This window comes from Enhydra lutris, unplaced genomic scaffold, assembly GCF_002288905.1.
Source record: "Enhydra lutris kenyoni isolate GAN:26980312 unplaced genomic scaffold, ASM228890v2 scaffoldscaffold53, whole genome shotgun sequence".
Classification (NCBI taxonomy): Eukaryota; Metazoa; Chordata; class Mammalia; order Carnivora; family Mustelidae; genus Enhydra; species Enhydra lutris.
The window spans coordinates 1,480,767-1,505,967 of NW_019154137.1; the positions used below are offsets into that span (position 1 = coordinate 1,480,767).

General features: G+C 38.8%; 1 protein-coding gene across 3 annotated transcripts in view; it reads right to left on the bottom strand.

Moving 5' to 3' along the window:
* The window catches only part of LOC111157210 (kelch like family member 13), an 81,306-nt gene that overhangs the window by 27,951 nt on the left and 28,154 nt on the right, over positions 1-25,201 (bottom strand). For all 3 annotated transcript variants that reach the window (XM_022518506.1, XM_022518507.1, XM_022518508.1), the window contains one exon: positions 13,194-13,335. In XM_022518506.1, the coding sequence (XP_022374214.1) occupies positions 13,194-13,335 (142 nt within the window). The remainder of the gene's footprint in view (positions 1-13,193; positions 13,336-25,201) is intronic.

Below are 25,201 nucleotides of genomic sequence, written 5' to 3' on the forward strand. Positions count from 1 at the left end.
TGATCATTTTGCTTCCCTTTGCACCTCCTTAAAAAAAAAAAAATCCTCTGCCCTTCCTCAGTATGATCTGGGATCCCCAAAGAAAGGAAGCTGAAGCTCCAAGACCACTTTCACCACATTCTGAGTCTCTTTTATTCTAAGCCTAATTTATCTACCTTTGCCAAAATGTCTGCTTCTGTGAGGTTCTGCATTTATTTTCACCACATACGAAGCAGTTTCCCTTACTGTAGATTTCACAACCTTTATTTTCAACTGCATAAATGAACAATCCCAACATCCAATTCCATATTTGCCAATTTTATTCCTGATTATTGCTATCTTTATCCAAATAAGATCTGTCAATTCAGATTGTTTTCATACAGATTCTAAATATCTTGTTTGCATGCTGTTATCTGTTTATCCCCACTCTGTCTCAAGAGAAAAAAAACCTGAAGTTCCTTCTACCATATATTCTGTTGTATAGAAGACAGTCATTTCTCTAAACAACTTTTATACTCTAATTTTGTGAAGAGAAAAAAAACCTGAAGTTCCTTCTACCATATATTCTGTTGTATAGAAGACAGTCATTTCTCTCAACAACTTTTATACTCTAATTTTGTGAAGAAGGCACACATTCAAAGAAAAGGGGAGGTTATTCTTCTCCACAATTCTCACCTGCCTTCTATATATCTACCTTTGGCTTTCACTCCAATAAATCTCTGGCCCTATTTAATTCTAGGAAGACCCTCAAAGATATCCTCATGGGCAGCTGGCTGGCTCAGTTGGTGGAGTGGGGACGTGAGTTTGAGCCCCACGTTGGGTGTAGAGATTATTTAAATAAAAAAACTTACAAAAAAAAAAAAAGATAGCCTGCACACTTAAAATGTGCCCTTTTATTATAAAATCATTTTCTTCCACCAGATTTGTATTCATTCCTCTTGTCAAAATTCTATAAAGTCTGTTGTCTCTCTTTGTGTTCGAGTTCACCAAACACAGATACAACTCTGCTTTACCAAAATGGCGCCAAGTTTCCAGTGAGTCTTTTAGAGTATCTGTAAAATGGTTCCTGTTGCTTTAACTGAACTTCTTTCTGCCCCAAGCCATATTTTAGTTCTTTATTTTCTATTTCTTCTGGGCCTTGGGTTCGACTGACACAGAGATTATTATCTGTTCTTGGTTTCTTTACTCTAACATCTCTCTTTCCCTCTCCTATAAAACTCCCCACATCTATTTTTTTTTCCTTCTTCTACACATACTTTTGTGTGGGGGGGGGGGGGGAAGACCTGAGCATTAGGAAAAAAAAAGGGGCTTTTCTGTTCCCTGTATTAAACTTACCCAATGTATCAAAACTTCAAATTCTATTAAGTAGAGGCAGGTATGTACATAATACCCTGAAAGACTGAGCCATTTTAAATGAGTTTGATAAATTTTTAAATGGTCACATTAAAACACAAGGGGATATGCGTTGACATTACACAACTATAGTACAGAAACCATATGAGCTACAAATATTACTACCAAAAGTTGGTTGGATGTCAATAGCTTTCACATTCAATATAACGTCATTTTGAAAGAAGCTAGATTGATAATTTGGGGCATTAAAAAGCAATCTGATAAGCAAATATTTCCATTAAATTCTGCACGAAGTAACTTACTAGCATATTGTATCAGTTTTTATCAGTATAATATTGAAAAGGAAGTGGGATAAAAAGGAAATGCATCCTGAAAAGAGCAATAAAGATTATTAATGGAAAATATGTTTTACGAACAAAGATAAAGGAACTCAAGAAAAGGTTAAGGAATGGGCTTATTCCCATCTTTAAGTAAATGTAATAATGTATTTGATCAAAACAATACCATATCCATGTTTTTATGATACTGTTCTTTATTTAATTCAGAGGACAGAAAAGGAACAGATGCATCTTTAAGGCAAAAGAGCTATACAGACTGGATATAAAAGTTCTTATTAATCTGAATTAAACTCTGCTCTTATTATGTAACACTGTGTGGAGTAAAAAACTCCCAATGGCTTTCTATCAGTGTTGTATCACAACATAGAAATTTAAAGATTTTCTGCTTTGTATTGCTTTTTTAAGATTTTAAGTGATCTTGGGGCACCTGGGTGGCTCAGTGGGTTAAGCCTCTGCCTTCAGCTCAGGTCATGATCTCAGGGTCCTGGGATCGAGCCCCGAGTTGGGCTCTCTGCTCAGCAGGGAGCCTGCTTCCCCCTCTCTGCCTGCCTACTTCTCTGCCTACTTGGGATCTCTCTCTGTCAAATAAATAAAATTAAATTAAAAAAAGATTTTAAGTAATCTCTATACTCAACCTGGGATTCAAACCCATAACCCTGAGATCAAGAGTTGCGTGCTCTACCAACTGAGCCAGCCAGGCACCCCTGGAGTTTAAAGATTGTTTTAATCTGGCCCCAGCTCAACTGTTCAACCTTATTTTTCATGATCTGCTTAAGTACTCCAACCCACTTTATCAGGTTGTCGTCTAGACTGGCTCATTGGTAAAAACCAGGCTTACCTCTTTTCTAGTACCTTTATTTATGACATTATTTTTCACATAGAATATCCTCCTTCCTTCAAAGCCTAGTTCAAATTTGACCTCCTTTGTAAAGCTACCTCTAACCAAATCTCTGAAATAATCAGGCACCTTTAGTTGGAGTCTTACAATTTAGCATTTAATTATATCCCATATATTTTTTGTTTTCAGCGAAGATGAAATAACAGGGACTAGATTTACCTTACCTCTTGAAACACCTTAAAACCAGACAAAATATATGAAAAAAAAAAGTTTAAAACTGCATGAAGGAGAAGGATCTGTGAAAGATGAGAGGCAAGTTAGATGAGCCCCATGATTGTTCTGGACTTTCTAAGAACAGAGATATGGGGAGTAGCAACCCAGGCGAGGCCCAGTATTCTCTCCTGATGAGTCCTGTGGGAGTCAAGGCAGCTAGTTTTGTAGGGTAGAACGCAGGAGAAGAGATCTGCATAGAGAGGGGGCTATGGAGATCAAAAAATAAATAAAATAAAGTAAAATAAAATGAAATACAATTTAAAAGGTCTTCCTCAAGTATTCAGGTGAGTACTGATAAGTGTACTTGTCTGGGGAAAGAACCACCCAGAAGGAGCCCAAGAAAACACTGCAAGCCTCACCAGGGGCTGAGCATAATTCATTCCAACCACCAAAATGGAAACCTTATCTTTCTAGGGCCTTAGAGTACTCATAAGTATTTGCCTCAGCACTGGGAAAAAGTTTGCCCTAGAATAAATAAATGATGTTTTGGTGCGACCCCACAAAGCTTAAAAGTTAATGAAAAATAGGTTAATAAAAGCAAAAGAATTAGGGAAGGAAATCAGAATGCAAAGTATGACCAAACTGAGGGCGAGTGTTCCACTCTATCCCCTACTTTTCCCCCCAATATATCCCAAACTGGAGTTAAGGTACCATGTCACCTGGAGGCAGTCATCGGGGAGCAGAGAAAAGTCCCAAAACTCAGAGAGAACAGAAAAAATCCACTTTACTTTTATTTCCCTCTGCTCTTTTGCGTCCTGATCTCCAGGCAATTCCAAGGCCCTGTTGGCAGCAACAGTGATAGTGGGGATGGCAAAGGCCGAAAACTGAGGGAGAGGAAACTCCCTCTTTGGTCAGAGGACCTGTGGTCATTCCTCTGCAAAAGATGCGTCTCTGCATTTGGACCAGGCTCTGGGTTCAGCGGTGGTCAGTGAATGGCAGAACAGGATGAATAAAACCCAGCTTTCAGGCCAGAGGACCACAGAGAACGCCCTAGAGAATGGGACAGTACTGGAGAGACGGTCAAGATGGAGGAGCATGGAAAAGAGACCCGGCAAAGTTCCACACCATGGAATACTTCTCAACAATAAAAAGAAACAAATAACTGATAGACACAACAAAGTGAATGGATCTCAGAGGTATTAGATGAAGTAAAAGAAGCCAGTCTGAAAAGCTTCCAGAGTGTTCGATGCCATTTATGTAATACTCTCAAAAGGACAAAACTGCTGTGACAGGAAACAGATCAGTTAGAGGCAGAGATGAGTGTGACTACCAAAGAGTAAAAGAAGTACAATGTATTTGTTAAAACTCATACATGGAGGGGCCCCTGGTGGTTCAGTTGGTGAAGCATCTGCCTTCGGCTCAGGTTGTGATCCCAGGTCCCGGGATCGAGCCTCGCCTTGGTCTCCCTGCTCGGCTGGGAGCCTGCTTCTCCCTCTGCCCCCCCTCCTTTCATGCTTTCTCAGGTGAATAAATAAAATCTTTAAAAATAAATAAATAGGGGCACCTGGGTGGCTCACTTGTTAAACGTCTGCCTTCAGCTCAGGTCATGATCCCAGGGTCCTGGGATCGGCCCCGCATCGGGCTCCCTGCTCAGCAGGAAACCTGCTTCTTCCTCTCCCACTCCCACTGCTTGTGTTCCCTCTCTTGCTCACTGTATCTCTCTCTGTCAAATAATAAATAAAATCTTTAAAACATAAATAAATAAATAAATAAATAAATAAATAAATAAAACTTGTAAAAGTAAAACCAAAACCAAAAACCAAACAAACTCATAAAGGTACGATCCAATAAAAAAATCCATTTTACTGTATGTTAATTTACAAAGTAAAGATGTAGAAAGATGGCAAAAGATTTGTCAATTTAACACTAATTAAAAGAAAGCTGGCATAGGGGTGCCTGGCTGGCTCAGCTGGTAGAGCATGCAATTCTTGATCTTAGGGTTGTGAGTTCAAGCCCCATGTTGGGCATAAAGCTTACTTAGGAAAAAAAAAAAAAAAGCTGACATGAGTATAATATCAGACAAAAGAAATTTCAGAGCAAAGAACATTTATTACCACTCTGATGAAAGATCTCAGCTTCCTCCTTCAGAAACTAGAAATACAAGAGTAGATTAACCCTGGGGCATGTGGGTGGCTCAGTCAGTTAGGGGTCTGACTCCTGATTTCAGCCCAGGTCATGATCTCTGGGTTGTGAGACAGAACTCCATGTCAAGCTCTGCACTGGGCACGGAGTCTGCTCAGGACTCTCTCTCTCTCTCTCTCTCTCTCTGCCCTTCCCTCCCCATGCCTGCATGCACGTGCTCTCTAAAATAAATAAACAAATATTTTTTAAAAAAGAAGAGCAGATTAATCCCCAAAAGCAGGAAGTGGAAATAATAAAGATCAGAGAGGAGATTGATGAACCATGACACAAAAAGAGAAAAAAAATGATAAAACCCCAAAACCTGGTTCTTTGAGAAGATCCATACATTTGATAAAACTCTAGCCAGACAGATTAGGGAGATAAAGAGAAAAAATGTAAATTACCAATACCAGGATTGAGAGAGATGATGGTACTAGAGATGGTATAGCTTTTAAAAGGATAGTAAGTAAATATGAACAACTGTATGCCAATCAATTTGACAATCAGTTGCAATGGATAAATTCCTTGAAAGATACAAGCTGCTAAAGGTTACTCTAGAAGAAATCCGTAACTGAATAGCTATATGTCTACCTATAAAATCAAATTTTCACTGGTGAATTCTATCAAACATTTAAGGAAGAAATAACAGCAATGCTACACAAGTATATCCCGAAAATTAAGAGGAGGGAACATGACTCAACTCACTGTATAAGGAAGGCCAGCATTATCCTAATACCAACACCAGACAAAGGTAAGAAAATTAAGAAAACTAAACCCCAAATTCCTCATGAGCATAGATGCAAAAATTCCTAAAATTTTAGCAAATAAAATTTAATAAAATATAAAAAGGATAATCCATCACTGACAAGTGGGGTTTATTCCTGCAGTGCATGATTTCTTTAGTGTTCAGAAATCACTTAATATAACTTACAATAGTAACAAATTAAAAAGAAAAATGATGAGATCATCTCAATAGGTGCAAAGAAGTATTTGACAAAATCCAAAATCCATTCTAAATCTTTTTTTTTTTTATAAGATTTTATTTACTTGTTTGACACACAGACAGAGATCACAAGTAGGCAGAGAGGCAGGCGGAGAGAGAGGGGGAAGCAGGCTCCCTGCTGAGCAGAGAGCCCGATGTGGGGCTCGATCCCAGGACCCTGAGATCATGACCCGAGCCGAAGGCAGAGGCTTAACCCACTGAGCCACCCAGGCGCCCCCAAAATCCATTTCTGATTAAAAACATGAAACCCAACTCTCAGCAAATAGGAACAGAAAGGAACTTCCTCAGACTGACAGCTAACATCATACTTAAAAGGTGAAAGAATGAATGTTCTCCTCCCTGACAGCAAAATAGCAAAAATGTATACTCAACCACTTCCATTCAACATTTCTCAGGAGTCCCTATGCAGTGCAATAAGGCAAGAAAATGAAATAAAAAGCATCAGATTGGAAAGAATGAAATAAATATTTTTATTCACAGGCAAAATGATTGTCTATGTAGACAATCCTACGGACTTTACAAAAAGGGTAAGTTGGTTTATCGAGGTTACAAGATACAAGATCAATAATCATAACAAACTACATTACTCTGTCCCAGCAACAATCAGAAATTGAAATTATGTATTATAGCATATCTAACTACCAGTTGGTATGTGCTAGTTTCTTTATTACTTTAATACATGCTAAATAACAACAATAAAACCTCATTTAAGAGAGCAGGGTAATAATATACTAAAGTAGACTAAAAGGAAAGGTGGTAGGCTGTCTTCCAACTGGTATCTTAATGATACACAATCAATTGGGGAGTAGTAGGATAATTTATTGTACTCTATCCTGAGTGCCAAAAAAGCTATTCCCAAGAAAAAGAATATATTCATTTCTCTATATTCTAGCTGCCCTTTAGGTAAATGAAATAAATTAAAAGCTTCATTTTGACGAAAACTTCAACAATCTAGATTATTGAGCTTTTCTTTTATGTAATATAATTTATTCGAAATCTTTAAGCCTGCTCTTTTTTTAAAAGATATTATTTATTTATTTGACAGATCACAAGTAGGCAGAGAGAGGCAGGCAGGGGGTGGGGGGGAAGCAGGCTCCCCGCTGAGCAGGGAGCCTGACGCGGGGCTCGATCCCAGGACCCTGAGATCACGACCCGAGCTGAAGGCAGAAGCTTAAACCACTGAGCCACCCAGGCGCCCCATATGCCTTCTTTTTTTTAACTGAAGTATAGCTGACACAGAATGTCACATTAGATTCAGGTGTGCCATATAGTGATTTGACAAGTTTATATGTTACTTTGTGCTCATCACAAGTGTCACTACCCTCTGTCACCATACGACACTACCACAATACCATTGACTGTATTCCCTACGCTGTGCCTTCTATTCCTGTGACTTATTTATTTTGTAACTGAAAGCCTTTACCTCCCACCCGCCTTTACCCATGTTGCTCATCCCCCCAACCTTCTCCCCTCTGGTAACCATCAGTTTGTTCTCTATTTATGGGTCTGTTTCTGCCTTTTGTTTGTTTAGGTTTTTTGTTTTTTGGGGTTTTTTTACATTTTACATTTAAGTGAAATCATACAGTATTTGTCTTTCTCTGTTTCACTTATTTCACTCAGCATAATATACTCTAGGTCCATCCATGCTGTCATAAATGGCAAGAGCTCATCTTTTTTATGGCTTAGTAATATTTCATCATATATATGATTCATATATTCATATTATGTTTCATTATGTGTAATAAATAATAACTTTTATTCTTAACACAAATAGAATTGTCAATAAAAACTTAATATTTACAGACATTGTATTTAAAGAGATAATACAGTTTAGAGTGAGCTTAAAAGAACCAAATTATAAAAACAGATTATAAAAACAAATTTGTGGTCAGAAAACCTGTGTTCAAGTCTTAGCTGTTGTCAGTTACTGGCTATGTGATCTGGGTAAGCCTCCCAACCTCCCTGAGCTTCAGTTTCCTAATCTATAAAATGGAGAGAATAAGTCTGGCCTTTTCTACCTCACAATATTGTTTAAAGTATCAATGAGGCAAGTATATATGAAAGTTTTTATAACTGCCAGCCAAATTCATTTATTCTGCCAAGAATACAAATAATAGCAGTGAAAAGCACTGAGTATTTCCTCTGTGCCAGGTGATGGGCTACACTCTTCATATGTATTTCCTCTTTGAATGACAATAACAAGTCTTACAATAATAATAGTGGGTACTTACGAAGCAGTCACTGTACTGTGTACCCCAGCACTCGACAGAGGGATACAGAAACAACAAATTAGATCCCACATATAGTGAATCTCACTGATAGGTCATATTAACAAGGGTTAAGAGGGAGGACTAGAAGAAGCTGGAAACTTTGCCTGGCTCCCCCAAACTCTAGCTTCAAAAGCCAATTAAAGTAGATGTCAGGGGGACAGACCCCTGGGGAGTGACTGTTTTCAGAAGTCTCACTCTGCAGGATTATCCATTATATAACTGTTGTGGGAAGGACATGAGTTTAGGGCAAAGCTAGAATTCTAGTTTTATCACTTACTGCTTAATATGGGTCATTATGAATAAACAGGGGTTTACCAGAAACAAAAAGTAAAATAAGGGCATTTTAGGGATAGGAAGTGGGTGCAAAGACTGAAGTGTGGAAAAAAATATACATGTAGAGAATAGTGAAAAGTCAGAAGTCTTCAAGCTGTTTGCCTTGACCATCTGTCCTATGAACTCTAGTAAGGTTAAGCAGAAGCAAAGATCATATGACTGAAATGAAAAAGGACAGGGGACTGGCCAGGCAGTGATGACAGAACAACAAAGGACTATAAAACCAAAGGTGCTTGGCAAAAATGCTGGTAAGTCATGTTCTCATAAGGAATTTGTATCTAGGATATACAAAGAACTCTTATGACCGAATAAAAAGATAAATAACCCAACTACAAATTGGGAAAAGGATATGAATAGACAGTTCTTAAAAGATGATAGACAAATGGCTATAAGCACAAATGAAAAGACTGTCAACATCATCAGCCATCAGGGAAGTACAATGCAAAACCACAAGATACCGTGTCACACCTACCAGTATGGCTACACTCAAACAGAGATAATTAGTGTTGGCAAGAATGTGCTAAAATTGGAATCCTCATGCACTGTGGGTGGAAATGGCAAATGGGGCAGCCACATTGGAAAACACCCTGGCAGTTCTTCAGAAGTTTAAGACACAGAATTACTGTATGACCCAGCAATTCCACCCCTAGGTATACATGAAAGATAAATGGATAAATAAAACCATGTCCACAGAGACTTCTCCCTGAAGGTTCACAGCAACATTACTCATAATAGCCAAAACATTACTCATAATAGCCAAAAAGTAGAAAAAATAAAACCCAAATGTCCATCAATGAATGGATGATTTTTTTTTTAAAAAGTGGTATATCCATATAATGGAATAGTATTCAGTCATAAAAAGAAAAGAAGCACTGATACAGGCTACAACATGCGTGAACCTTGAAAACATGATGCTAAGTGAAAGAAGCCAGACACAAAAGACCATATATTGCATTGGTAGGAAATGTTCAGAATAGACAAGTCTATAGAGACAGAGAGTAGATTAGTGGTGGCTTAGGTTTGGGGAAAGAGTTGGAAGGAGATGTGGAGTGACTGCTAATGGATACAAGGTTTCTTTTGGAGCAGACGATAATGTTCTCCAACAGATTGTGGTGATATTTGCAAAAGCCCGTGAGTATACTAAAAACTAAAACCACTGAATTATGCACTTTACACGGGTGAATTAGATGGTATATGAATTATATCTCCATAAAGCTGTTTTTAAGGCACAAAAGTGCCAAGGAAGAGTATGAGGCAATGAATGACCATAAACTGGGGCAGTAAAAGAAAAATGCTGACAACCTGGGATAATAGGTGAAGCCAAAGGTAGGAAGCTCTCCATAGGAAATAACCATAACTACAGTAGCACTAAAGGAGTGAAGAAAATGAGATAGTCCTTGATTTTACCAGTTACTACTCAAGCAAACCCTGGTTAACCTTCCTTAATTGAGTGAAAGCAATTTGCTCTGCTAACTACATCATGGATTCTCTGGAGATCTGTTCAAGGTTCTAGGAATCCAAGCCTAATAGGTATCACGATTCTTTAGGCCCTTTCTTCGACAGCTGAGTTTGCGAAAGCCTGTTTAACAGAGACAACTTTTTTTCTTTGGCTCAAATGGAAGTAAAATAAAATGGATATTTATGATGCACCTCACTTTCCCATCAATTGTCATATTTAATCCTCCATCTCTTAACCATTTTATAGATAAGGAAACTGGCCCAGAGAGGATGGAGGGCTCCCAAGGTCATATAACTAGGGGTAAAATTAGGATTCCAGGTTTGGCCTAAATTCATGTCTGTCCCACTAGAGGTATGCAGTGGGTAACCCTGCAGAGTGAGACTTCTGAAAACACTTTCTCCCCATGGGTCCCTTCCCCTGACAGTGACTCTCGATGCCTTTTGAAGCCGAAGTTTGTGTGATTGCTAATTTTAAAACAATGATAACTTTTACACATTAAACACTTCTCCAACTTGTTCCCTTGACAACCACACACCTAAGATTAGATACAGGGAAAAAGTTCTCTGTTACTGCTGCTACTTAAAAATCTCCATTTTGTGAGAACATCATCTTTAATGGACTTTTAAAGAGAGCAAAGTTCAGCAATAATGATAGACAGTGGGTAGCTCCATGCCACTACAGAAAATAGTATAACAACAACAACAACAACAAAAGTCAGCTGATGAAAGATCACCTTTACTCGATACGAACTCTCTAGTTACTTTCACCAGTCAGGACCAACAAAGGCTGAACTACAAGGTAATATCACCAAGTGTCTAAGTATCAAAGACCCAGTCATACTGGTTTTTGTCAATAATTATATATATATATATATATACCAACAATATATATAACAATATATAACAATTATATATTATATGTATATAATAATGTACATAATATATAATTTTTTAATTTCAATTCAATTTAGTTAACATAGCGTAGTATTAGTTTCAGGGGTAGAATGTAGTGATTCATCAGTTGCATTTCACACCCAGTGTTCATTCCATTAAGTGCCCTCCTTCATGCCCATCACCCTGTTACCCCAGCCCTCCACCCCTCTCCCTCCAGCAACCCTCACTTTGTTTCCCATAGTTAAGAGAACAATTATCTTTTTTAAAGTACACAGGCTATACACAAACATATTTCCATTGTAAAAAAAAAAAAATTAAACAGTGCAAGATTGTACAGAGCAGAAAATATAAGATAACATTCACCAGCCTCCCCAATGTTTCCAGACCTTTTGCTGTGCATTTACATTCATATATATGTATATATATATCATATAGTCTTTTTCTTTTTTGAAAAAGTGATTGATTTGAGAGAGAGAGAGCACAAGCAGGAGGGGGAGAGGGAGAGAGAATCTCAAGCTGCTGAGAGCGGAGCCCAACATGGGACTCGATCTCATGATCCTGAAATCAGGACCTGAGTCAAAAACCAAGAGTCGGGTGCTCAACCAACTGTGCCACCCAAGCGCCCCATTTATTGTATAGTTTTTCTGCCAACAGATGGGTTATACACTACATACCGTCCTGTAACTTTAACAGCTTTATTGAGATGAATCGACATGCTATACAATGCACTTATTTATAGTGTAGAGTTCAGTGGCTTTTAGCACATTCACAGATAATGTGTGCAACCAAATTCACAGTCAATTCTAGGATATTCTCATCATCTCAAAAAGAACTCCTGGAGCCGTTAGCGCCTTCATATCCTCACATTCTCTCCAACTCTAGGCAACCACTGGTCTACTTTCTGTCTCTATATATTTCCCTCTTCTGGCCATTCTGTCTGAATGGAATCATATAAAATACAGCCTTTTCTGACTGGCTTCTCTCACTTAGCACAAAGTTTCTAAGGTTCCATAGCCTTGAATAACCAATAATCAAACCATTTACATAGAGATCTCCTAGTCAAGACACATTTTGGAGATAAGACAAATGAAGCCCAGAAAAATTACAAGCTTCTCCCTCCTGACCCTCACATTTCTGCTGATGAGACCCACAGCACAACAAACCATAAAACCTAGCTCCCATTACAAACCAAAATAATGGAAGATATGATCTCATGGAATTACGTATGGGAACTAGAATGGAATTTAGAGATCTCCTAGTCAAGACACATTTTGGAGATAAGACAAATGAAGCCCAGAAAAATTACATGACCCAACAAAGTCATACAGCAAGCAGACGGCTCTCTTATTACATTATATGCTATACTGCCCACCAAACTCCATATCTATATACTATATACTATATACTGCTTTACCTTAATGGTCATTGACCAGGAATATGCATGAAATTCACCTGGGGAGATTGCTTTGAAAAATACATTCAGAACAATTTTTCTTTATCTTACTAGAGGGAGCACTGATATAATTTGGGTCTATCTAGAATACATTGAGGAACATCCAGTAGTATATTGTTTCCTAATTCAGCCATGCAACAGAGGTCAGGGGTTGTCCACAACCACGGGAATTATCAGGACTGCTTGTCCTTGTGCTAATTAGCTCCAGGTTGCAGTTTTTGATAGGTTGGGGTTTTGTTTTGGGTTTTTTTTGGCTTTTTATTGTATTTCTGTCCTCTCCTTTGAGGTCAGTTATTAGCTCTTACATCTCACAATGTGTTTGCATCCAGCCATCCTTATCCATACTCCCACACCTACCATCATCAATGCGAGCTGAGACACCAAGTTAAGTATGATCTTCAGAACTATGATAAAGGTGACAGTAAAACAGGTCACGAGTGAGGAACCAGGAAATTCAGTGTAGGGACTTGGTGATATGTATATCGGCAGAGACAGAATGGAAAGTCAATGTTGTCAGACATAATATTCTATAAGAAAGTGGCCAACAGCAAGACCTCCCTCATACAAACCAAACAAACAGTAAACTCTGGGTTTGTTTTTTCTGTTTTTTTGTTTTAACATCAGGAAAGTATGTAGTTTTCCCCTCAAGGTTTCTTCCTTGAGGTTTGTTTGCTCTTCTTTTAATTAATGAACTTAATTTTTTTAGAGCAGTTTTAGGTTCACAGCAAAATGGAACAACAGGGACAGAGGGTTCCCATGGGTACCCCGTCCACACACACATGCACGCTCCTTGCCCCCCACTACTGACATCCCACACCACAAACACCCTGGGTCGTTTTTAAATCCATTTAAATATTATACAAGGGACAGTTTAGATTACCTGTAACACCACCGAACTGTGGGTATTGCTGGTAAAGATGCGTGTGGTCCCTGCCTTGGAAGACTGCAGATGGGATGAGAGACCCATTTCGCTGCTTCCAAGGGACAATTTCATGTGCTGGTCCTCCTCTTCCACTAGAGATCTGAAAAGGTGGATAAATCAGAAGAAAGGCAAGTTAAAAGTTGCCTTTTATATACTATACTTTTATATACTACAGAAATATAATTCACAATAATGGCATTGTTTAGAGAAATAACCAGTTACTAGTGCCAATCAATTGACTACGATATAGACGGAATTTTGTTTCATTGTGCTTTAGGCTCGTGCCATTGTACATCCTAGAAGAAATTATCTTCTCTATTTGTAAAAAAACTTTTCAAGGTCAGAAAAAAAAAAGTTAGAAGTGAGAAATCAACCTAAAAGCTGATTCAAAACTACACACACAAAGGGTTTTTTTTTTTTAATCTCTAAAAAAAAGTTTAAAAGTAAAGTTTAAAAGTTTAAAAGTAAGTTAGCTAGGGTCGCAAATATATTAAAAGTAGTTGGGTCAGGATTCGAACATAAATCTACTGTGATTCCAAATTCCAAAGACCCCATTAATAAAAGTCAAAGATTAACTGTGACAGTAATACACTGCTTCCTCTTCTGTCATTAGTTATAGTTCTAATTAACCCCTAGCGGAACGAAAACTCTCACACGTGAAGTAATTTCTTTTTCTAGCAATATCTCTCACTCATCATTTTGGGATTATTCAGTTAAATTGCTATCATCTAGTGGCATTTCCATCTTTTCTAAGAAATAAAAAGTAAAAATAATAAATGCGAGCTATGCCCATGTATATATTACATTCATAATTTTTCGCAGGCCATAAAAAGGATTGGAGAACCTGTAGTCAACAGGTCAGCTTGTTTCACAGAGATCATGGAAGATATTTAATGAAGGACCTCAGTTACACTGGATACTGACTACCATGGTACGACCTTTTATTACCCCTTAGACTAGGCAGGCCTGGGTTTCCTCAGGTACACACTGCCAAAAGTGTCTCTGAATCACCCAAGAGCAGGGAGCGGGGGGCTCTGAATGGGTTTGTGTGTTCATGATGTAGACGGCTAATACGGACACTGGGAGAGGAAGAGGAAGAGAACATCTTCAAGCGCTAGGAGCTCCACTTTTGCTATTTACCTCGAACTTCCTACATGTTGAATTATTTGTTTTTCTTTTTTCTTTTTTTTAATGATTCTCTTTATTTGAGAGCAAGTGAGAGAGGGAGGGAGGAGCAGAGGGAGGAGAAGCAGAGCGCAGAGCCCGACATGGGGCTCGATTTCACTACCCTGAGATCATGACCTGAGCCGAAGGCAGACGCTTAACTGACCGAGCCACCCAGGTGCCCTTTTCTGTTTCTTTTTTAAGATTTTATTTTTTAAGTAAGCTCTACACCCAACATGGGGCTGGAACCCACAACCCCAAGATCAAGAGTCACATGGTCTACCGGCTGAGCCAGCCAGACGCCCCAAATTGTTTGTTTTTCTAACTCTGGCCTATCCAATATCGTGAAGATTTCACTTGTTCCCTACCATACCTGTAACTTCAGTTGACCAGTCTGAACAAGAAAAAAACCTTTAAGACTACCATACTTTAAGATCCTGCTTTTGGAATCCAGACATCAACGAGATGGCTTTAAATCTTATAATAATTAGCAAAATTCTGGCCTCAAGGGTGACATCAATTCTTCTTGAGGATATTAGAGCCATAGTATAACCAAAAATGAATTAATAATACATGACAATGTTTTATTCAACCCTCATGGATATTTAATAAAGAGAATAATTTAAATAAGATTTTAACAAGCATAGCAGAAAATGAATATAGCTTTCTACTAATTTCAGAAATAGCCTTAAAAAGAATTAAATTCTATACATGACATATAGCATACACACACTCACCCATCCTTTTAAACAGCTTTTGCAGACCAACATTAAAAAGTACAGAATTTTTTTAAAGCATGTTCAGTTTTGTTTTTTTTTTAAGATTTTTTATTTATTTATTTGACAGACAGAGATCACAAGCAGGCAGAGAGGCAGGCAGAGAGAGGAGGAAGCAGGCTCCCTGCTGAGCAGAGACCCCCGACATGGGGCTTGATCCCAGGACCCTGAGATCATGACCTGAGCCGAAGGCAGAGGCTTTAACCCACTGAGCCACCCAGGTGCCCTAAAAGTACAGAATTAATGCGACAAGTGGGAAATAGACTGATGGTGACTGGGATCCCTAACCAGAAAATTTCCATTCAAACAGAATAATTTTAATGAAATATCCAAGGAGAATGTTCTATTATTTTCTGTATTCTCTGCACAAAACCTAGCACATGAGAATTTTAGCATGCCATTTGAATGAACACAGCATCTCATTTTTGTGGACATTTCTTCCTCACGCAGTGCTTTCAATGACCATCAATTATGATTTTTATAGAACCACAGATGTAAAAGAGACAGGAATGAAGCTGAAGCCACATTGTGCCTATGACATATCCTGGAAATTGCTTTTTTTGAAGAAATCACAGATAACAACTTGTTTGCTTGTCATTTGTCCCTTGCTCCTAAAATCGAAAAGCAGAATGTGAAAATGTAGCCCTTTCTTGGCAAGATAAAATGGTTGGCTTTCTAATTAATGACTTCAAATGCTGAAGAAGCCTTCACTAAAGTCATCTTCTTCATGACTTTGTATCAACATACTTTGACTTCTTAACATTCAGAGCCCTCCCTGTTATTTCTGCATCAGTAACAAAACATGCCATGTCAACCTTCTCAGCAGATTCAAAATTCTCTTCCATCTCCTTTCCACTAAGTTTACTGACTGGATGTGGAGAGCACTGCTTTCCAACACTGCAAGGAGGTAAAAGCTCTCCTTAAAGGAATGATTCTCTGAGTAATTCCAAGGACAAACAACGGTTTTTTAAATACTCATTTTTCAAGTCGTGTGGTTCAAAGCCATAAAAAGACCAGGGGTTGTCAGAAGGGGTCAGGGGACCAAGGGGGTTTTGTCTCTCCCCTCCCCACATTTGGGGACGACTGGAGCCGTGTTTTGTCATCGTAAGGGGGGTGCTTGTGCAAGTGCAACTTGTTGTGACTTGTCTCAAGCGCTTCCTTCTTCTAGTGGCATGCTGCTAAACCTCCCACCAAGGCACAGGAAAGTTCTCCATGGCAAAGATATGCTTAGGCAAAAATGTCAAGAGTGCTGAGATTGAGAAACCCTCCTACAGAGGGATTAACGTACTCAGGACAATTTTTCTAAAGCAACTTCATGTTCTAAATGACTTCCCGGTCTGAGGGTTGATACTACAGGACAATGTTGGCAGTAAGAAACACAGTAGGATTATTCATTACCACTAATTCTTCTAAGACTACCTAACAATAAAACAACTCTGTTTCCTCCAGCCCCACAACTTGAACAAGCAAGTGTTTACAGTAGATAAGTAGATAATGGCTTTGAAACTTAGAAGACAGTTGTGCAGGAAAGATTTGTTCTACGTAAATTCATGTAAGAATAAGAATTTCAGAGTTCTGCTTAAAACAAATGCTATTTGGGTTCACTTTCACATGCTGACTTCAAATCAAGCAAATCCGGCCTGGATCAATGCTATAAAATTATTCATGGGAGAGAGTATGTTCGTCACTTTTCTGTCCCAAATTCAAATCTTCTTGCAACGTCGGTACAGTGCATCGGGCCTTCCAGCCCATCCCCCTGCCACGCGACACAGCTTATTTTCTTAACAATGACCAACCACAGAGCACCAAAGCCATCTTTCACAAAGTGTACATGAATCACTCGGCTGTATGCTTGTTCAAAGAGAACAATTACTTTTTCAAAGAGCATTAGGGGAGAGATAGAAGCACTGTCTGATCATTTTACTGAAAGCATTGCAAAGGTGGTCAAAAGAAACAGAAAGTCGAAGCAATTATCAGGCTAACGGGGTGATACTAACGTGCTGATCTTGCCTAAAAAAATTTCCACAATTTAAAAATCATCCCCAACGACAATATGTAGATGCTATGAGCACACAAGTCAGAAAGACTTAAGTCCAAATGGTTAACAGAGAGAAAAACGTTCAAGCTCATTAGAAGCCCAGCATATGCAAATTACAGCAAAGATTCCCTCTTTAAATTTATAAACGCACGGAGTTGAAGATACACTTTCGAAACTAGTGGAAACATGCGCTGTCTACGTGGCACTGTTTACCCAAACGGATTTTTAAGTTTTTTTAAAAATCATCAAATGGGCACAGTGAACATTGGGACGACCGAGGGTTGTGTGTTCCACGTCTGATCTGGTAGGTAGGTCGCAGCCAGAGTGTTCTGTCACTGGCTGAAATGTGTTTTCTATAGTGAATAGTTCTGCAGAAGTTAATAGTTTGGTATGTGTTCTATAAGGAAGCTGTACTCTCAGAGTTCACTGCAGCAACTGGGCTTGCTGGCGTGCAGTGTGAGTAAGGGAAGAACATCTCACAACAGCATCATTTGGCTCCAAAGCCTCAAACACTCTTCCAACGCTCCCTACCTAAATAAATGCCTAGGAAAAGAATTAAAATTTTGAAAATTCACCCCCAACCCACTGGGATGAGTACTTTTGGGTTTAAAAACTGGGGTCTTAGCTTGATAAACGAAGAAATACCACCTCAGTTTCTTGCTTTCTATCACTGCAAGCACTAGATGGGGTTACACGGAAAGCTAGGTGAGCGCTAACTTCCTTGTCGAGGAAAAGGGGTCATTTTAGCGCTCTTTGAAATTATTAGCACAAAAACACGTGAAACACTTGACTGTTTTTGGTGGAGATATTCTAGATGGCTGGGGGGATGAATCAGAGAAAACTACAAAGGTACAAGTATATGAATAACACCTTTAACTTTTTTTCTGTTTAGTTCCCAGTTAGCTTCATAGCACAATTATATTACAAAGTGGTTAAACCTGTCAGTGTATTTTTTAAAGATTTTTAAAAAACTAATCTCTATACCCAACATGGGGCTCGAACTCATCACCCCAAGAACAAGAGTCCCATGTTCTTCTCCCATCAATGATTTTAATAACACAATTCCACCGTGACAAAAGAGCAGGGGTTTCTAAGTTAGTGTTAAGAGTGCTATACAAATGTTGTAATTTCTCAGAGTAATATTATCCTAACTGACAGTTAGCACCCAGTGGGTTAGCACGCAAGAACACCGGGAATAATAAAACAACACATAAGTAACAACAGCAACGCAAGTCATGAATGGGACAACAAGGCGACAAATAGGGTTAATCAAGGCAGTGCCTCATGCTTTCCACCACCCGTTCCCCCAGAAAAATAAAACACGTATTTGTCACACTCACAATTTAAAAAGAAAATCAAGAAAAAGGTTTTCTTCAAAGAAGTACTCCCCCTCCATTTGTTTTTCTGCTCTGAAACAGAGAAGTGTCTGCTAGCCGTGGCATTTGCTAAATGAAACATTTCTTGTGATGAAGTTGCATGGCAGGTGGGGGAGAAGTTTAGCCACCTGTTCTCATACTCATTTGAATTTGAGTGCTAAATCTGTCAAGGTATTTCCTTCCACCCTTGAGAAATAAATTAAAAACTTAAGATGGTAGAAGTTATTCCCCATAGATTTTTCGATAGATTCGAAGCATGCACACTGCCTTGAATTCTAAAGATCTTCTTTTTTAGTTCTAAAGATCTTAACAACCCTCTTACCTCACACAAGTTGGAATCTCAGCTATCCTCCTTCAACCCTCCCAAACAAAAACTGAATGATAGACACACACACACACACACATACACACACTCTCTCTCTCTCTCTCTCTCTCTCTCACTCAACTTCCATTAAAGAAATGAGAAATGGTTTTTAAAAAATCAGCAAGAAAATCCCAACTTATGAAATAAGGAAATACATATAAAATAAGCCTGGTATTTTCACAAAAAGGAAGGAAAAAAACCTTAAAGATTTCCAATGTCTTAAAGCTACATCCCAGTGAAAATGGCACTCACAGCATCATTACACAAAGAAATTACAAATATCATAGCCATTTTTCCTAATAAGACCTAAATTAATTGCTGTTTAAGAAACAATGGAGAATGGGGCTCTTCCTGAGGTGCTTGCCTGAAAGAAATAAAAAAAGATAAAGCTTTGGTTAGCTATTTATTTGTATTTTTTAATGACACAAGTCCAAGTACGTTATTGTCAACTTGCAATGAATTCAGTAATGGAAATCTTTAGCATGTAGCCTATAAAATGGAGGCTAATCTTTCCAAGGCTTTCTTTGTGCTGCAGCAATACCAGAATCCACAAAAGAGAAAAATGCTCGGTTCAAGGTGATAGGGTCAGACTGCAAAATGACTTTCTAAAGTAAAGAGGCTTCTTATATTCACGTGTCCGTCACATTTAAAATAAAATCACAATAATAAATAGCTGATGTCAGTTTTAACATAGGAATAAGATCGTTTACCCCAGCACCTGCTATGTACTGGGCATTGTGCCAAACGCATTCTCTGGGCTACTTAATCCTCAGAGCAATCCCATTTTAAAGATAGGAAACTGAAGCTCAGAGAGTTTAAGGCTTCACCATGAGTCTGGCAACTACGATTTCAACTTGAGTCTGATCCTAGAGCCCATAATGTTCCCATTACACCAAGCCTGAAAAAAAAGAAAGAAAGAGAGAGAGAGAAAGAAAGATAGACAGACAGGACATAAGCAATTGTCATTTCAATGCTTAATTGATAAATGCAAGCAAGATCTCAGAAAGACACGTTCTGTTACAGGAAAGTAATTTTTTGGTTGGATTAATTCAGTCTAAAAGCACCCACTTTTCCCACTTCCATAAAAACAATACCAATGCTAAAGATCTCTCATGCCATTCTTGCGACACATGGAGGGTAAGGAGGTAGCCTATCTCAGGATATAACTCAGATCAAATTTAGGGAGAACTCTACATTACTGATACCAACATTTAAGGGAACACATTCTGAATTCCAAAGCCACCCATCACTATCACAGAAATAGCACTACAACACAGACGAGGGAATCGGGCTAAACAAATGGAATGACAAATGATCCTCCATTAGATAACTATGACAGGATGAAAGTTAATTATCCAATGCATAAAGCATTTGTACTGAGTATCTCAATCCTGTCCCTGAAAAACTTTAAAATTAATGTTTGTTCCCTCTATCTACCATATTTGAATACTTTAGTCTTTCTTCATCTTGTAAAATTGATATACCAATTAAACAATATCAAGCCTCATGTATCTAGACCCAGAAAATTCTTCTGTTTAGAAGCTCGGTTCATATACTATTTCTCATTCTTCACATTTTTAAAAAAGATTTTATTTATTTGAGAGAGAGAGAGAGGGATAGTGAGCAAGCAAGCATAAGTGGGGGGAAGAGGAGAAAGGAGAGGGAGAAACAGACTCCCCGCCGAGTCGGGAGCCAGAGGTGAGGTTTGATCCCAGGACTCTGGGATCACAAACTGAGCCAAAGGCAGATGCTCAACTGACTGAGCCACCCAGGTGCCCCTCATTCTTCATATTTCTTATTAATATTGTACTAAAGGCTATAGATAGATACATACATACCTGAAGTAGAGAGAAATGAGTAAGTGAAAGAATTCCTTCCTAAATGCTGATTCCATACCTACTATATATAAAACAACTAAGTCAAAACTCCCTTGCCCTAAGAAGCCATACAGGGTAAGAGAATCCACAAGAGATAGTAGTATAGGGAGATGGCAATATGTAGTTCTGAGCTGGGGAAAACAGCATGTGCTCCCATCACTGTCAATAACCCCCTTCCCAGGACACAGAGAAAATAATAGTTGCAATCGTCTGGCCACGCATAAGCCCTATGTAGGGAAGACCCACCTTATAGCCAGCACTAGGCCTGCCATTGAGAAGTCTAGCTGTACTTAAGGCAGGGAGCATGCCTCCTTCTTCTACCCCCAAAGGAAGAAACTACAATGGGAGCCCCAGTACCCTGGCCAACTTTCCTTGAAGGAGTTTTTTGCTTTTGCTCCCAGAAGATTTGTTAACCAAGGCGTCATTTTACTTCTATTATCTGTAGCCGACCAACTTTGAAATTTGACTATTGAGTTATGGTACATTTCAGTGGAAGAGCATGTTATTAAAGAATTGGGCTTCAGTTTATTAAATACTCAAACATCCAAGTTACCCAATTTTTTGAGTTTATTATAAAGGCAGATTTCCACAAACTCAAAACTAATTAGAAATCACTGAGATAAGTCTCTTTGGGAACAGAAGAATCATTAATCAAGTGGTAAAAATCCTATCCTTTTCTGAATTTCCTGGTTATATTCAACTTCATAGTCAATAATTCATGACCAGATCTTAAGGGAATGTTTATTTCTCTTTTAAAAGGAAACATGACAAAAAACCCAAAGAGTAAGACTTTTAAACTTACAAAGGAATAGCCAATTGCATTTGGTTTTAAGAATTATAATTGGCAGCTCTGAGTCCCAGTGCCTCTCTGTCTTCAAAGTCTGTAATAATGTAACAAATCTCAACCTTGATTTTGCAAGGACCTAGAGGCATCTCTAATCATTTCAATGAATGTGATAAAAATTTCAGTATTGAATCAATCATGTTTTAATACAGTATGTTTAGTGTGATGTAATCAAATCAATGTTTCAATATCACAACCAGTATTTTTCAGACAGGGCAAGGTAATACAAGAAAAAGTATCAGACAACATACCCTCACCCGTATGAATCTGGGAATCACACTTCTTTTAAGTTCATCTCAGATATGGAGCAAAGAACCAAACGGAAGCCAAGAACCAAATTTGCATAGTATTTCATATTAAAATTATTTTCCATTTTGTACACCTCCGTGTAGCCATTAAGATTTTTTTTAAGAGGGAGGGGCAGGCAGAGGGAGAGGGAGCGAGAGAATCTTAAGCAGGTTCCATGCCCACCACGTGAGCCCAACATAGGGCTGAATCTCACAATGCCAAGTTCATGACCGGAGCTGAAATCAAGAGTCACACACCCAAATGACCGAGCCACCCACGTGCCCCAGGGGTGTTCTTTTTCTTCATAAAACTCTGAGTTAACTCTCTCATGCTGTGCGTACATAACCACTGCCTAACTCTCTCAAGTTGTTAGGAGATGCAAAAAATCTTTACTGTCCTTTATAGCCCACCCACCTACACACAAATTCAAGTATCATAGTCTAAGGGTTAAAATGAAGTTTTTAGCCTTAGAAATGGCTTCTGGTTTTTCTCCTCAAATACCATCAAGATCCATCACTTTACTGGACTGCTAGAAAACTATTTGAGCAAGTTGATAATGTTCAGTTCCGTATCACAAGGCTATTTCAAGAACCAGCTACAGACAGCTCTGCTGATATAACAAAAAATGCTCTATAAAAATACTTTTATAAGTGTTTTTCCACAGCACAGTAACAATACGGAAGGACTCCTTTGGGGAAAGTATTTATGGACCATGACTATATTTGTTTACTTTAAATATTAAATATTCTTTTTTAAACAAATTACTTATTTGCCAGAAAGAGAGCGCGGGAGAGAGAGCACGCATGGGAACACAAGCAGGGGGAGTGGGAGAGGGAGAAGCAGGCTTCCGGTTGAGCAAGGAGCCTGATGTGGGATTTGATTCCAGGACCCTGAGATCATGACCTGAGCTGAAATCAAGAGTCAGATGCTTGAGTGACTGAGCTACCGAGAAGCCCCTAAGTGGGAATTTTAAGTAGAAGATAATCAGAGCATTTTCAGACTGCGTGAGTATGTGTTTTGCAGAAGCCGGTTATGAATTGTGAAGGAGTAATGAAGTACTGCTTTGATCTGTTTGAAATAAATAGGAAAGAGGGATATTAAGCAAGAAGACAGAAGTTTCCTTTCTTTCCTTCCTAGTCTTTCATTTTTTTATTTAAAAAGTTTAAGAATTTATTTATTTATTTGACAGAGAGAGAGCACAGCAGGGGGAGCAGCTGAGGGAGAGGGAGAAGGAGACTCCCTGTTGAGTGGGGAGCCTGATGCAGGGCTGGATCCCAGGACCCTGGGATCGTGACCTAAGCCGATGGCAGACACTAAGCCGACTGAGCCACCCAGGCACCTCCCTATAGTCTTTTAAACCAGTGTTTCACATCCCACTTTATAATTTCTGACTCTCAGAGTATAGGTGAGAAGGAGACAGGGGAGAATCACCAAGTAGGTAAGGAGAGTAAAGAATCAAGGTGTTAAAATTCTGCCCAACTAGTTGGAAAATGCTGCTATACGCTACTTCCCTCACTCACCCCATCTACACCAGCTACTTCTTGAAGCAGTAAGTCATTTTTTTCCTTTTTTCATTTTAAAGTCTTTATTTACTTATTTATTTATTTAGACAGAGATCATAAGTAGGCAGAGAGGCAGGCAGAGAGAGAGGGGAAAGAAGGCTCCCCACCAAGCAGAGAGCCCAATGCGGGGCTTGATCCCAGGACCCTGAGATCATGACCTAAGCCGAAGGTAGAGGCTTAACCCACTGAGCCACACACGTGCCCCCAGTAAGTCATTTTTGATCTCTAAAATCTAATCTTTTCATAGATCCCACTTTAATGAGAACATTGGTTTATTTGAATGTACTCTGAATGGAAACCAATTCAACTACATAGTTCTTAAAGATTTTATTTTTTAAGCAATCCCTACACCCAATATGGAGCTCAAGCTCACAACCCCAAGGTCAATGGCACGCTCCACCAACCAAGCCAGCCACTAAGTGGCACTAAGCAGTTCTTAGTGATCATTTTGGGAAGCTTGGTCAGACAGAAGAAAGTTCAGGAATCTAAGTGTCATGCATTCAAGAGAGCCATAGATAGGATATTTTGGATTCTAGAAGAAAATCGTTATCATCAAAGTATTTCAATCATCTTTGACTCCTGTTTCTTCCCAATCTCCTATGTCCAGTCAACTGTCAAAATACTACTGAATATCTCTCAATATGTTCCTATCCTTCACTTCTCTATACTGTCCCTGTCCCTACACCATGCTTCTGGCATCTATTACTTCTTATTTGGATTTGGTTATTAATATAAAGTACATATTTGTCACATCATAGCTACTTCACATACTGTGACTGTATTTATAACTCTGAAAGTCACTCTCTTGCTCAAAAGTATTCAATGACTCCTCACAGCTTCCTGAACAAAAACCGAATCCCACACTTGGGTTCAAGGCTTCTTTATTAGCCCTCTTTAACCTAATATGCATTCCAGCAAATAATTCAAAATAAATATATAGTTAATGGTTAGGATATAAATAAAAACCCCAATCTATCAACTGTTTTGTTTTGGAGTATGTTGTTTTCATTCATCGTAACAGCTATGCCTTATTTCTATTGTTAACCAAGTAATGTGTAAAAACCATTTATTTTAAATATTTTTATTTTTTTAAGATTTTATTTATTGATTTAGAGTGGGGGGAAGGGCAGAGGGACAGGAAGAGTGAGAGAGAGAATCTCAAGCAGACTCCATCCTGAACTCAGAGCTGGACGTGGGGCTTGATCTCACAACCCCAAGATCATGAGCTGAACTGAAATCAAGAGTCAGACACTCAACTGAATGAGCCACCCACGTGCCCTTTTGTTGATTTTTTTTTTTCAATTTGCATTGCAGTGTAGTTAACATACAGTGTTGTATTAGTTTCCGGTGTACAACAGAGTGATTCAATAGTTCCACAGATTACTCCTCGCTCATCACGGTAAGTATACTCTTTTTTTTTTTTTAAAGATTTTATTTATTTATTTGAGAGAGAGAGATCACAAGTAGGCAGAGAGGCAGGCAGAGAGAGAGGAAGGGAAGCAGGCTCCCTGCTGAGCAGAGAGCCCGATGCGGGACTCGATCCCAGGACCCTGAGATCATGACCTGAGCCGAAGGCAGCGGCTTAACCCACTGAGCCACCCAGGCGCCCAACGTTAAGTATACTCTTAATCCCCTTGACCTATTTCAACCATTCCCCGCTGGTAACCACCAGTTTGT